Here is a 14,841-nt window from a genome sequence, read left to right as displayed (position 1 = left end):
TTGATCAGCCCATAGTTTATCTTTTTTTTTTTTTTTTGGAGAGGTTTTTGCCATAGGGCACATGCACTCGCCAGACAGAGAGAGACAGAGAGACAGAAAGCAAGAAATCTCCCCCTTCTCCTCCATTCTCCTCTCGGGATCTTGGGCACACACGCACATGCATCCGGTGTGAGTTTAAGCCACCAGGTCCAGGACTCAAACCACGGTCGACTACATGGGAGTCCTGCAACATAGCCATTATGCTAACTGCTGGTCCCCATCGTTTATCTTTTGAAATAGCCCAAGAAGCAAAGCAACTTCCTTGTGAACGCTAGCTTTGCCCAGTATCTCTTGCTTGTCCCGAGGTGTAAACGGTATTCCAAATATTCTAGTCCCAGTGTTACCGTTCCTCAGTTATATGAGTTTAGAAAAGTCATCTATCTTGTAGTACCTTGGTCTCCTCATCTATAAAATAGTTTCATTACCATTGCGAGAATCAAAATAGTGATGGCGGCACAGGGTAACGAAACTGCACGGGTAAGGTCCTGAGCTCATGTCCTGGAACCTCCCTGAGTAGGCTGGGCACACCAGCACATGCCCACACGTCCATAAACCAGGCCGGCTGAGGCTGGGGGTAGATTGTGGCCTGAAGACCCTGTTGGGGGTACCTGTCTCTCTCTCTTTCTCTGCCTCTCAAAACAAATAGTAAACTTAAAAAAAAAAATTGTAAGAGGGACCAGCAGTTAGCGTAATGGCTGTGTCACTGGACTCCCAGGTAGTCAACTGCGGTTTGAGTCCCGGACCTGGTGGCTTAAACTCACGCCAGGTGTGTGTGCGTGAGTGTGCAAGATCACAAGAGTAGAATGGAGAAGGGATTGCGGTGTGGCCATCCCCCCAGGGGGTGATTTCTCGCTTTCTGTCTCTCTCTGTCTTTCTGGCAGGTGCAAGCGACCTATAGCAAAAACCTCTCCAAAACAGAATGATTGTAAGAATAAATGCAAAAAGATCTCTGAAATAACTGTCCATGAGAAAAGTCATTTTTATTTTATCATGACTAAATAAAGTGGACAAGGGTTGTCTACATTATATTAAAATATTAATTATGCATAAACCTCAGTGAGTAGAATGAACATAAATAAAGATCTTTAGTGAATCAATAAAATGTGTGTGTGGTGGGGGGGAAGGCATAGAAAGCAACCATGGATACCAGAGACGGTGTGGGAGGAGGGTGGGACATGGCAGAGGGTGAAAGATAGGGAATCAAGGATTGGGGGGGGGGGGAAAAGGGGGGGGGGGGGGGGGGGAAGCAAAGTATACAGGAAACAAGAAATGGAAAATTATTTGTGGATGATAACTTGTATGTTGATGTGCTTGATTGACCCAAGATACCGTGTATTGTAGATGGAAAATCTCATTTTGTATGCTTTAATGATGTACAGTAAATGAATGTAAATAAATAAATTTAAATTAAAAAGAAAAACATAGAATTATACATTTAAAAAAGAGGATCGGGGTGGAGGGTGGGTCAGCAGGTGGCCTGGTGGTTAAAGGCACTGGACTCCCACATGGCCAACCATGGTTCAAGCCTCGGACCTGGTGGTTTCCTTTCTCACTTCCTCACTTTCTCTCTCTTTGTCGCTCTCTGGCCAAATTAGAAAATGATAATAAATAAAGTAAAATCAAATAATTAATAATTCTCTAAAAAAAAAAAGAGGACGGGGTGGGTCAGCAGGTGGCCTGGTGGTTAAAGGCACTGGACTCCCACATGGCCAACCATGGTTCAAGCCTCGGACCTGGTGGTTTCCTTTCTCACTTCCTCACTTTCTCTCTCTTTGTCGCTCTCTGGCCAAATTAGAAAATGATAATAAATAAAGTAAAATCAAATAATTAATAATTCTCTAAAAAAAAAAAGAGGACGGGGCCAACAGGTGACGTGGTAGTTAAGGGCACTAGATTTCCACATGGCCAACTATAGTTTGAGTCCCAGACCTGGTAGCTTGCTTTCTCACTTTCTCACTTTCCCTTTCTCTCTCTCTCTCTGGAAAAAAAAAAAAAAAAAAAAAACCAACTAATAATAACAACTGGTATTAAATAAAGAAATGAATCATTCTTAATCATTCTTAATAAATAAATAAATAAATGCGAGGACAAAATGGTGGCTCCAGGCATACGTGGAGCACCTGTGTCCACACCACGTCAGGCGGCGATTTTGAATCAGCAGGGTTATTGTGCCAGAGATCTGTCACTGGAGCTGTGGCAAAGCCAACATCCAACCTGCAGAAAGAGACCGGGGGATGGCCATGCCACAATCCCTGCCCTTCCGTTCTCCTCTTGGGATTTTGGGCATGCACGCGTACTCAGTGTGATTTCCAAGCTGCCAGGTCTGGGGCTCGAACTGTGCTGTGGGCCATGTGGGATCCAGCCACCTTAACCATCACACCACCTGCCTGGTCCAAGTCGAATCGTTTTTTTAAATTCCTGATCCGTCACTCGCTTCAGCACGCTTCAGAACACCAAGTCCACATACTCGCACACACAGCACAGCTCTCCCCACGCTATTTTGAAGACCGTGACCCCTGAGTGACTTATTTCCGCACAGCCTTGGGCAGAGCACTTTCATTTACGGGAACCTATCCTAGCGAATGAATGCCCACGTGCACACGGTGTCTGTGAGGGTGCTCATGAAGACACTGGAACAGCAACTAATCGGAAATACCCACTGTAGGAGAATGTGATTGCCTGAATTATGGTACGTGTTATATCCTGCAATACTGTGACGCAGATTGAAAACGAGGGCGCTCTAGCTCCACATGCTTCTCACAGTGCTCTCTGAAATGCAGCAGGAAAATGAAAAGGCCTTCAAGGACTATGGATGATGCCACACAATGTGGGATGTCAGCTGTACCGGATGTCAGCTGTAGGGAAGGCTGAGGGAGGCTGCGGGGCCAGTAGGGCGTATGTGGCAAATCTCTGTATCTTCCATTTAATTTTGCTGTGAACCTAAAGCTGCTTTAAGAAATGGTCTAGTTTGGGACCAGCAGATGGCACAATGGTTACATCGTTGGACTCACACAGGGCCAATTGCAGTTCAAGTCCTGGACCCGGCAGATTGAAACTCACACCGGGCGCTTGTGTATGTGTCCAAAATCCCAAGAGGAGAATGGAAGAGAAGGGACTGCAGCGTGTGATCTCCTTCCTGCTGGGTGCTTTCTCACTTCCTCTCTCTCTCTGGCAAGTGCACGCACCCTCTAGCAAAAATCTCTCTTTAAAAAGAAGGACCAGCAGACGATGCATTGGTTATACCACTAAACTCCCTCAGAGCAGACTGTGGTTCAAGTCCCAGATGTGGTGGCTTAAAACTCACGCCAGGTGCATGTGTCCCAAAATCCAGAGGAGAATGGAGAAGAAGGAATCGCAATGTGGCCATGTACCTGGGAGGTGATCTCTCGCTTTCTGTCTCTCTGTCTCTCTGGTGAGCACACATTCCCTATAGCAAAAATATTTCCAAAAAAGAAGAAAGAAAGGAAGAAAGAAAGAAAGAGAGAGAGAGAGAGAGAGAGAGAGAGAGAGAGAGAGAGAGAAAGAAAGAAAGAAAGAAAGAAAGAAAGAAAGAAAGAAAGAAAGAAAGAGAAAGAAAGAGAAATGGTCTAGGAGTCTGACAGGTGACATGGTGGTTAGGATGCTGGACTCCTCCATGGCCAACCACAGTTCGAGTCTCAGACCTGGCAGCTCTCTCTCTCTCACACACACTCATGAAGTAAATAAATAATTTAACTTGAATAAAAAGTAACTTGAACAGGGGCCAGCCAGTGGTACGGTATGATCCAGATAGCTGGATCCTACACAGTGGTTTGAGTCCCAGACCCACCGACTTGAAAAACATGCCAGGCCCATGTGCACACATGCTCAAAATCCGTAGAGGAGAATGGAGGAAAAGGGATTATAGTGTGGCCATCCCCACTGGGGGCAATTTCTCACTTTCGGCCATTTTCTCACTTTCCCTCTCTCTGTCTCTGGCAAGAGCAAAAAAAAAAAAAAAAAGTAACTTGAGCAAGATTGTTGTCATTGTTATTAAACTGCAAACAAAAATACTGGAACTGTTGTGTTACCTGCATTTGTAATACATCTCGTATCGGTAGACGCTCCCTGTGAACTTAGGTCTCACACATTCACCACACCACTGTTTTGGGAAGACGTAAGTATTTTTCTCTTTATTATTTCTAAAATATAAATTTTGGACATTCAAAAGTGCAACAGTTAATGTGCCTGTGGGGAATATCACAGTTAAAAAAATATAAAGAAAGGCAGTGATACAGCTTGTCATAAATGTTTCGGCAGGTACTCTCCAGTCTACGCAGAAATACATATATACATATTGATGTATAACATCATTATCTTCCGTCCCTCTTCACAGAAATAGGACCCTTTTGTACAGATTGGCAGGCCACATTGTAAGGACATGATTGACCATTTAGAAAGTCACAAATTGCGTTTCTCAGGCCAGCTCTGATTGTCATCATCAAAACAGAAGGCAGGAGACTGGCGGATTTTCTTCTGGGGGCTTTGCCGGAGGCCGGAAAGGAAACCGTATCTGGGGCGGGCGGGCGCAGGGAAAACACAATACAAACTTTGAAAAGGCGTCAGATACAAAGTCGGGGTGGGAGAGGGGGAGGCGCATTGCTTAGGACTGGAAATGCCGGCCAGAGAATGTTCATCTCCTGATGTCAAGCGAGTGTCAACGTTAACATCAAAACGCAAAGCATCAAGATCAGGCTACTCACGGGAGAGGGGTGATCAACGGAACGCGTGAGCTGCGATTCTAGAAACACGCATGTATTTCAAGTCTAATTGGCTCGACAGAACCTAGTCAGGTTATCGTTTGTAATTGGCCAATCTGGCTCAGTCTTCGTAGTTACTAGGAGAAAGGTGGGTAAGAAAGTTGGGGCTTGCATGGAGATGACACCAGCAGGTCGTCAATCACCTCGTTAGCGCTGCTCCGTCTTCCAGAGCATCACCTGGTGGCGGCCCGCACGGTGACTGGTCATCACAGCCCATGTTTTGGGCACGGTGCATGTAAATAGGCCGCGCTGCTGTGACCGCCAAGGAGCCCACGCCAACTCGCCTGACAGTCTGGATGGATGTGACAATTCATCCTCCCATCCAACCCCAAAATATCAGCAAAACTTTTTCATTTTCTTCACCAAAATATTGACCTGATTATAAAGAAACTTGGCACGCTGAACTGCATTATTTTCATACATGCCATTTCTCAGGGGCAAGGGGAGAACTGCTGCTCCCCCGTGCAATGGGAAGCAGTGTCTCTGCTTTGGGTAGGCTTGCCAAAACCAAGATGTAGCTTTCTCAGCCTCAGCTAAGATTGGAAAGTGAAATTAAGGGTAGCAGTTGCTAGATACATGGCATTAAATGTCACCGACCTGGAGCCAAGGACTTAAATAGTAGGCTTCCTGCATGGTTAACTTCTAACTGCCCAGCTCCAAATTTCAAATTATATATTTTTTCCCCCATGGCAACTTCCTGTAACCTAAGCCAGTGTTTCTGAAAACTGGCTGATTAGAGTAGTCAGGGAGTTTATAAAAAATACAGGTTCCTGTTTCCCCAGACTGAATAATTCAAAACTCTCTGGGATGGAAACCCAATCAAGGGCTTCTGACCACACGCTGGGGACTGAGGATCAGGCTCACGCACTGAACGAAGCCTTCCCAAACAACACTTTTACAGTCTCAGTTTCCAGCTCTTTCTCTTTGGGGTAAGAAATGAAAGAAGTGGGCTGAGGTCAGAACATCCTGATGGCACTTTAAAAGTTCATAGATTTAGGGACCAGCAGTTAACATAATGGCTATGTCACTGGACTCCCATGTAGTTGACCGTGGTTCAAGTCCCGGACCTGGTGGCTTAAACTCACGCCGGGTGCGTGTGCGTGCGTGCCCAAGATCCCAAGAGGAGAATAGAGGAGAAGGGATTGCGGCGTGGCCATACCCCCTGGGGGGGGGTGATTTCTCGCTTTCTGTCTCTCTCTATCTGTCTGGCGAGTGCACATGCCCTATACCAAATTTCAAATTATATATTTTTTCCCCCATGGCAACTTCCTGTAACCTAAGCCAGTGTTTCTGAAAACTGGCTGATTAGAGTAGTCAGGGAGTTTATAAAAAATACAGGTTCCTGTTTCCCCAGACTGAATAATTCAAAACTCTCTGGGATGGAAACCCAATCAAGGGCTTCTGACCACACGCTGGGGACTGAGGATCAGGCTCACGCACTGAACGAAGCCTTCCCAAACAACACTTTTACAGTCTCAGTTTCCAGCTCTTTCTCTTTGGGGTAAGAAATGAAAGAAGTGGGCTGAGGTCAGAACATCCTGATGGCACTTTAAAAGTTCATAGATTTAGGGACCAGCAGTTAACATAATGGCTATGTCACTGGACTCCCATGTAGTTGACCGTGGTTCAAGTCCCGGACCTGGTGGCTTAAACTCACGCCGGGTGCGTGTGCGTGCGTGCCCAAGATCCCAAGAGGAGAATAGAGGAGAAGGGATTGCGGCGTGGCCATACCCCCTGGGGGGGGGTGATTTCTCGCTTTCTGTCTCTCTCTATCTGTCTGGCGAGTGCACATGCCCTATAGCAAAAACCTCTCCAAAAAAAAAAAAGTTCGGAGATTTAAAAATATGTACGTTGCAATCCAAAGTGACCCCAGGCATGGCTGCCTCCGCAGATCCAACCTTACTGCTGGTGATTCCATTTTCCATGAAGTAATAACATGAAGTCCAGTTCGACACAGCCTTATGCTCTTATACTGGGAAGATTTAGGATTTAGGAGTTTGATTCTAAACCCTTTATATCAGAGGGAAGTTAAGTGTTTTTAATACAACGGATTAGAGAACCTATTTAGTACACAATTAAAAAGTCTGACTTTCGGGACAAAACTACTTCTACCTTGTTCTCTATGTTTGACTAAATTTAACCCACTAGAGCTATAATTATTTTATAGAGAAACATGTTATTTAATATAAATGTCCAAAACTGTCCAACTTGGCACCTACCTAGTAAAGGTTTTGTTTTTGTGTGTTTTTTTTTAATTTTTTTTTGTAGGGAAATCATGTTACATATTACACATTTTGCTTTACTGGTAACAGTAGTATTATTATAAACGTAGATTACGATATAAAAATGAGCTGTCGGGCTTCTAAATGACCCGTATCTATTAAAGGTTGGTTAATTATTATCCATTATCTCTTTAACACTAAACAGAGTAAAATGCTATAGTCCCAGTACCTTTTAAGGTTCAGAGTGGTTTTACATGCACTTCATCAGCAGCAGCTGACACCCGGTTTCAGGAGGGAAGGATGTGGGTGGATGGAGTGGTCTCTTCAGAAGTCCGGAGAAGACAGTTCACACCAATCGAAACGCATCCCTAGTCAGAGTTATTTATATCATCACAATGCTGGAGTGTTATGGCAGTACAAGTCGCGTACTTCGACATCTCACCAATGCCCTGGAAACACAAAGTTCATCTTCCGTGGCCCGTTTTCCCCTCGTCCGTCTCCCCCCAAACTTCACACACCGCTGAGATGCTTCCGAAGCACTGCAAGAGGCAATGCTAAAATGTCCACTTCAATATAGCTCGTGCATTCCTACTGCGAAGGCTCCCTGAGGCCCTTGGCTGGGACTTCTCTCCACACGTCATCCAAGTCCTCCTCTCGACTTTGCATTGCAATAAAGTGGTTTTCTTCCAGGGGTCCCGAGGTGGCGCCCCGAGCCCTCCGATTACAGGAAGCTGTCCTCTACCAGGTCTGAGGAGTCTATGCCAATGTCGTCCATCCCGTCAATGTCCTCAATGGTCTCGTCCTCCCTCTTGATGAAGGTCGAGCTGCTGGAGCCTGTCTCAATAGCACTCTCTTCAGACGTCTGCGAGCTGGAAGAGGGAGAGACAAGGAAAGGCTGAGGGCAGCATGGGCTATGGTGGTTCCAGCGCTGGACTCCCACTGGCTGACAGCAGTTTGCGTCCCAGACCTGGTGACTTGAAAATCACGTGGAGCACATGTGTATGTATGCCCAAGATCCCAAGAGGAGAATGGGGGGGAAGGGATTGTGGTGTGGCCACCCCTCCCTGGTGGAGTGATTCTCACCTTCCCTCACTGTTTCTGTCTCTCTCTGTCCCCAGCCAGTGCACATGCCCTATGGCAAAAAATTCTTTATAAAAAAAAAAAGAAAAGAAAGAAAGAAAAGGAAAGGTTAAGGGCCATGAAAAGACCAATTAAATTGCAGCTGCATTTCAGAGTGGCCTCCCAGAGGCAAAGGAGCTCCTCCCTCAAGGTCCTTGTCATTCCAACAGGCGCCTAGTGTGGCATGATCCTGTGGCTGAACAGAACAGTGTCCGCCACGGCTCACACTGCACTGGGCACGGAAGGCCAGGGCCTGCCGGCCACCTCTGCACTCCGGCTCTCCTTTTCTCCCAGGCTTTTCATCCGCACTGCTAACAAGTTGGAAAACTTCTACCTCCTCGATCCTAGTGGAAGAGAAAATCTGTGATCAAAAAGCCCGGGGAAAAAGAAAAGAGAAAGAAAGAAAGAAAGAATAAATGTAATAAACAAACAAACAAACAAAAAAACCCAGGGAAAGAAAATCAATTAAGCCAGCTGCAAACTGCAGCAGCCAGCCTCCTGCTCTTCCCGAAACCTCCTAAGGGTCCAGGCTGTCCTCACGATTTTGCTCCCTCACCTGGAATCTCCTCCAGCCCCTGCTCTCTACATCCAAAGCCCCATAGTCCTGCAGGCCCCGATGTGGACTCTTTACTCAGTATTGGCTAAGAGAAGGGATTCTGGAGTCAAAACCCTTTGTTCTGGAATGGACCTCACACCAGTTACTGAACCTGAACTTATTTCCATGCCAATAAAATGGTGAGGCCACTGGGCCCACACTGTAGCACAGTGGGTAAGTGCTGCATGGAGAAAGCCGGATGCCACATGGCTGACTGTGGTTCGAATCCCAGCCCCAGTGCTTGAAAACACACAGGGTGCATGTCTGCGCGTGCGGATGGGACAGAGAAATGGAGAAGAAGAAACTGCCCAAGACGAGGCCCCACAGGGGGCACTTTCTCTCCCTCTCTCTCTCTCTCTTTCTCTCTCTGAATTTGAAAAGGGTCTGACATAGTGTAGCTACTGGGTACATATTTTGTGTGATCCTAAAATCAAGTTCTAAGATCAAATTAGAGCCCTTGGGGAAGCTCTAATTATCAAATATAACACCACCCACCAACTAGAACTGTTCTTTTGTGGAATATGCATCTAATTCTGCAACCCAAACCAGGACACCCCAAGAAGAACCCTCTGAAGTCTCATTCAGGACCCCCCAGATACAAAGCCACCCAAGGGGGAGAAGATGGAGAGAGTCTAGACCCACCCCTCAACCTTCCCTCAGCCCCCTGAAGTTCCACCACCCACCCCCAAACTTCAAATAATGCTGCTTGCTGAAGGAATTCAAACACACTGTAAAATGGGCCCAAGCAAGGCACAATTAGAAAGCTAAGTCAAACAGGCAGCCCAGTGTGCCCCATTTCCAAATCTCCTAACACATTCCAACACAAAACCCGGTCCCTTGTACATTACCCAGGGTATATGCAAGGACGGTCTATACCCGTGCTCACACGGGTGAAGAGGGGTCACAGTCAGAAAGCACCCAAATAACACGCCGTAGCACTTTGTCCTAAATAACTGCGTGCATTTAACTGATAGAGCGAAGAAGGGAAAGCATGTCCTGAGTGAAGAGGGGAAGGGGAGAAGCTACTCGTGAGCAACTTGAGCCATGAACCAGAGCCCCCACCATCACCGTCCCCTGCCTTTGTGCAAGGGCCATGCAGATAGGGTGGGGAATTGCAGACGGTCTTCTCTAACCGGACTATGTGAGCCCGTGGTTCTCAGTCCTCGGGAGAATCAGCATCACACTGGTAACGAACGCTCACTAACGTCACAAAAGACCAACGACTAGACAAAGCGCGCCTCTTGGTGGAAGATACACAGAACCATCGTAGGAGGACACTGGTCAGAAATCTAACCTGGGTCAAATCAAGCCTCTAGGGCTGGCCTCATAGCAGAGTGGTTAAGGTAGCTGGATCCCACATGGTTGGACTCAGTTTGAATCCTTAAAAACATGTCGGGCATGTGTGCCTGTGTGTTCAAAATCCTGACAGGATGGAGAAATGGAGGAGAAGGGATGGCAGTGTGACCACACCCTACCGGGAAAATGCCTTCTCCCTCTCTCTCTGCCTCTCCATGTCTGGTGAGGGCACATACCCTCTGGTGATTAAAAACAATGAAGCCTCTGAGGCCGACAGGTGGTGTGGTGGTTAGAGGCCCTGGACTCCCACATGGCTGACCGTGGTTCGAGTTCTAGACCTGGTGGCTGGCTTTCTTGCTTTCCCTCTCTCTCCATCTCTCTCTGGTCAAATTCAATAATAATAATACTAATAATAAAGTAAAATAAAATAATTCTTTAAAAAAATAGCAAGCCTCTAGACTACCAGTTTACAACAAATACTAGAGACCAAAACACATGATGAAGACACTTCAGGGATGTAATGAGCAAAGCTCCGAGTGTGGAACCCACACAAGCTCTCTGGTTTCTTCTCAAGTAACAGGTGAAGAAGCAGAAAGAAGCAGACAAACTCAGAGAGACGTGGCAACCAAACACACGTGTGACATGTACTTGGTTTTCAAAAGAACAAACTAGATGTACAGTAATATTTGTGGGAAAATCAGGGAAATCTGAACTCTGCCTGGATATCTGATGCTCTCGAATATTTATTGTCCATTTTTGGAATGAGATAATGACATTGTGGGGGTTTTTAAATTTTAGTTAACTGTAAATTTTTTTTAAGGGAGATTTTTGCTGTAGGGTTCTGTGCTTGCCAGAGAGACAGAGGAAGCGAGAAATCGTCCCCAGGGGAAACGACCATGCTGAAATCCTGACCTCCATTCTCCTCTCGGGATTTTGGGCATGCACCCCCCCGTGCCTGGTGTGAGTCTCAAGCCGCTGGGTCTGGAAATCAAACCACAGTCAGCCATGTGGGAGTCCAGCACCTTAACCACTATGCCACTCACTGGCCCCTGTCATTTCTTTTTTAAATAGAGCCCTCATCTCTTAGAGAGCCATGCTGGAATATTTATGGATGATGTGGAGCATCTAGGGGCCAGCCAGTGGCATGATGGGTAAGGCAGCTGGATCCCACATGGCCAACTGGGCAGGTAAAGTCCTAGACCTGATGGCTTGAAAATCACACTAGGTGCATGTGTGTGCATGTCCCAAATCGCAAGAGGAGAATTGAGGAGAACGGATGGTGGCATGGCCATCCATCCTGGGGGTGCTTTCTCATTTTCCTTCTTTTTCTCTCTCTCCAGGAGCTCACAGGCCCTATAACGAACCAACAAAAAACGGTGTGTCTAGAACTGGCTGCCAGATACCTAGAGGGAGCTGAGGCGGCGAAGGATGGCTGAGCACGCAGTTAGACCGGCCACGAGGACACAGACATTGAAGTCAGATAACAGACCCCTGGACGTTCTGCAGTATGCACACTGCGCACATGTTCCAAGTCTGCCAAAACACCAAGTCTGAAAAGGAAACACCAACTCAGCCAGAGGGCCTCGCTGGCAGGGCTGGGTGAGGCCATATGTCAGTAGTTTATTTGTTTGTTTGTTCATTTTTAAAATAATTATTGATTTAATTTATCATTGTTATTATTTTTTAATTTGCTATAGGGCACGTGTGCTCACCAGAGAAAAAGAAAGAGAGAAAGTGAGAAAGCAAGCTGCTACATCTCGGACTTGAACCACGGTCGACCATGGCTCCCCCGTGTCTTCACTACCCAGTGCCTTAACTACCACGCCACCTGCTGATCCTCATATGTCAGTCATTTTAAAATCTCCGGGTGACCCACCATGCAGCTGGGATTAGGAACCACCAACGTAGCATCTACTAGCTCAGTCATCGCCTTTCAACTTCTCCTGCTCAGTGACTGAGGATGGCAGCAGGAGAGCCTGATGTTACCTCCGGAACGCTGGCCCTGCATGGGCTCCATCAGGTTTCCTGAGGACTTAGGTCAGGGTGTCTCCAGAGAAGAAGGCCCCCCACCACACAGCCCTGCCCCAGCCCCAGGAGACACATTCATCCACCTGGGGGAAGCCCTTTTCAGAATGACTCGCTCGCCCCGTATCCCACAGCTCATCCCCTACAGACTGGCCTCCCAGGAGAGCAGTCCGGGGAGGGCGTGGTCCCGGGCCGGGGCAGGGGAGAAGGCCCCGGCCGGGCTCCCCTGCTCACCTGTGTCGATTCCTCTTGCCCAGGTCTTCCTCCTCGGGCACCGGGTCGAGGTCCGGCAGAGGGATGATGTAGCCGCTGTCTGCGCTCAGCCTCTGCTCGTCCAGGCCCCCCTCCCAGTCCTTCAGCTTGTCCTCCTCGTTTTTGTAGGTGACGCCGATGTACGTGTGGTCCAAGTCCACGCGCATGCGCGCCACGGCCGGATGGTCGCTCTTCAGGAAGTCCAGGTGAATTTTTTCATAACTCTGGAAACATTGATTTAACATATTTATCAAGTGTTACTGTTTTTTTTTTTTAAGAGAGATTTTGCTATAGGGCGTATCCACTTGCCAGAGAGACAGACAGAGACAGAGAGTGAGAAATCACCCCCCAGGGGGGATGGCCATGCTGCAAGCCCTTCTCCATTCTCCTCTCAGGATCTTGGGCATGCACGCACACACGCCCAGTGTGAGTTTTAAGTCACCAGGTCCAGGACTTGAACTGCAGTCAACCACGTGGGAGTCCAGTGACCTAACCATTACACCATCTGCTGGTCCCTAATCAAGTGTCATTAATGGAACTGCAAACTGAATATGGACACTCAGAATTTATGATTATTTCCTTGTATTCAAGGGTCTTCAAAAAGCTCACAAAAAATGTGTGTTGGGGGGGAACCAGCAGTTGGTGTAATGGCTATGTCGCTGGAGTTCCATGTAGTTGACCGCAGTTCGAGTCCCAGACCCGGCAGCTTAAACTCACACTGTGCGTCCGTGCCAAAGATGCCGAGAGGAGAATGGAGAAGGGCTTGCAGCATGGCCATCCCCCCTGGGGGGTGATTTCTCACTCTCTGTCTCTGTCTCACTCTGTCTTTCTGGCAAACACACATGCCGTATAGCAAAAACCTCTCCAAAAAAAAAAAGTGTGTTAGGAAAAAACTATGCATGAATTTTGAAGTGTTTTGCACCAGAATAAACTCAAGACTTTAATTGTATTTTCCCACAAACTTTTTGAAACCCCCTTATGTGGTCCAAAAGTACCTCACAGATGTGAGATTTAGATAACTTAAGGAGAGGCTGTACCTCAACCACCTCAGGAAAGAGAGGCAGGAAGAAAGGAATGAAAAACAACCGCTAGGGCCAGCAGGTGTCATAATGGCCGGGGCAGCTGGATCCCAGATGACTGACTGTGTGGTTCGAGTCCCAGATCTGGCAGTTTGAAAAACACACTGGGCACGTGTGTATGCATGCCCAAAATCTCCAGAGGAGAGTGAAGAGAGGGATTGCAGTGTAGCTATCCCCCCAAGGAATGATGTCTCACACCCCCCACCTCTTTGTTTTGCCCTACACCAAAAAAAAAGCAAACAAACAAACAAAAACAGCTTCTAGTGGTGGGTCTTGGGCGCCAAGACCCCTTCTCCACGTCAGCAGCTATGACCATGTGCCCCCACCTCCATACAGCACAGGTATGACCCTGCTGTCCCCATGCCACCAGCTCTCCAGGGTTTGAATGGGTACACAAGAGTGACCAGAGCCTACACTGGGTGCACAGTACCCAAAACCCTCCCGATCCCTAAGTGTTTGGAAGTCCAGCCTTTGACAGGGGAGTCCCCATATTCAATTGTAGTCACTCAGTGTGTCCCCCAACACACCTCCGCCAACCACAGCACCTTCGACTGACCCACGCTTGTCTCCTGCAGCCTCCCCTCCGCCTCACTAAGGAGCAAACGTAACTCTTCCAGTTCAGAGCACAACCTCCTCCTTGAGAAGGAGGAGGAGACACGACAAGTGTGAAAAGCCAACACCGCGACCAGCCAGAATCTAAGACACTGGGTTTATTACGCAAGGTCACCCGGGTTTCCTTGTCAGAAAGTCGTTTCGCTCATTTACATGTCCTGCTCGATCCCATGAAATTACATTTGTTCCTCTGAACAATGCTTCCTATTCCACACAACCCAGCTGGAGCCACAGATAACAGCTGAGGTTGCTCCTTCCAGTCTGCCGGTAAGAGCCAATTTCACATGGATTTAAGTGCATTCAAATTAGCGATGTAATGGCCGTGCATGCCCTCAGATGGCTCACTGCACAGTGGCCTCGGATGCTCAGACGTCTGGAGAATCAAGTGTTTACAGGTGTTGCACACTTCAGATGAAGCGGGGCCCTGCAGGAAGGGGGGGACTTTCATTCATCATCGCTACCAGGGACCCATGGAGCACGCCACCAAGGCCTCGGTTCACACGGCCTTTACCCTCCTTTGAAAATGTTCTCTTAGATGTTGGGGCCAACCAATGCCACAGTGGTTAAGACAGCTAGATGCCGGGACCAGCAGTTAGCATAATGGCTACATCGCTGGACTCCCACGTAGTCGACCACGGTTCGGGTCCCAGACCCGGTGGCTTAAAACTCATGCCGAGTGTGTGTGCGTGCATGCCCAAGATCCTGAGAGGAGAATGGAGGAGAAGGGATTGCGGCGTGGCCATCCCCCCTGGGGGGTGATTTCTCGTTTTCTGTCTCTCTGTCTCTCTCTGTCTGTCTGGCAAGCGCACGCGTCCTATAGCAAA

The 14,841-nt window shown here is 47.7% G+C and overlaps 1 protein-coding gene across 1 annotated transcript in view; it reads right to left on the bottom strand.

Moving 5' to 3' along the window:
* Positions 1 to 6,589: 6,589 nt before the first annotated feature.
* Positions 6,590 to 14,841, bottom strand: part of PDGFRA (platelet derived growth factor receptor alpha) — a 72,106-nt gene continuing 63,854 nt past the window's right edge. The window contains exons 22-23 of the mRNA XM_006143683.2: positions 12,309 to 12,550; positions 6,590 to 7,908 (exon numbers count right to left, since the gene is read on the bottom strand). Of these exons, the coding sequence (XP_006143745.1) occupies positions 7,761 to 7,908; positions 12,309 to 12,550 (390 nt within the window). The 3' untranslated portion in view covers positions 6,590 to 7,760. The remainder of the gene's footprint in view (positions 7,909 to 12,308; positions 12,551 to 14,841) is intronic.

Source organism: Tupaia chinensis, unplaced genomic scaffold (assembly GCF_000334495.1).
Source record: "Tupaia chinensis unplaced genomic scaffold, TupChi_1.0 Scaffold000102_1, whole genome shotgun sequence".
In the NCBI taxonomy this organism is placed as follows: Eukaryota; Metazoa; Chordata; class Mammalia; order Scandentia; family Tupaiidae; genus Tupaia; species Tupaia belangeri.
The sequence above is the reverse complement of the archived record's forward strand: the minus strand, read 5'-3'. Positions and strand labels throughout refer to the sequence as shown.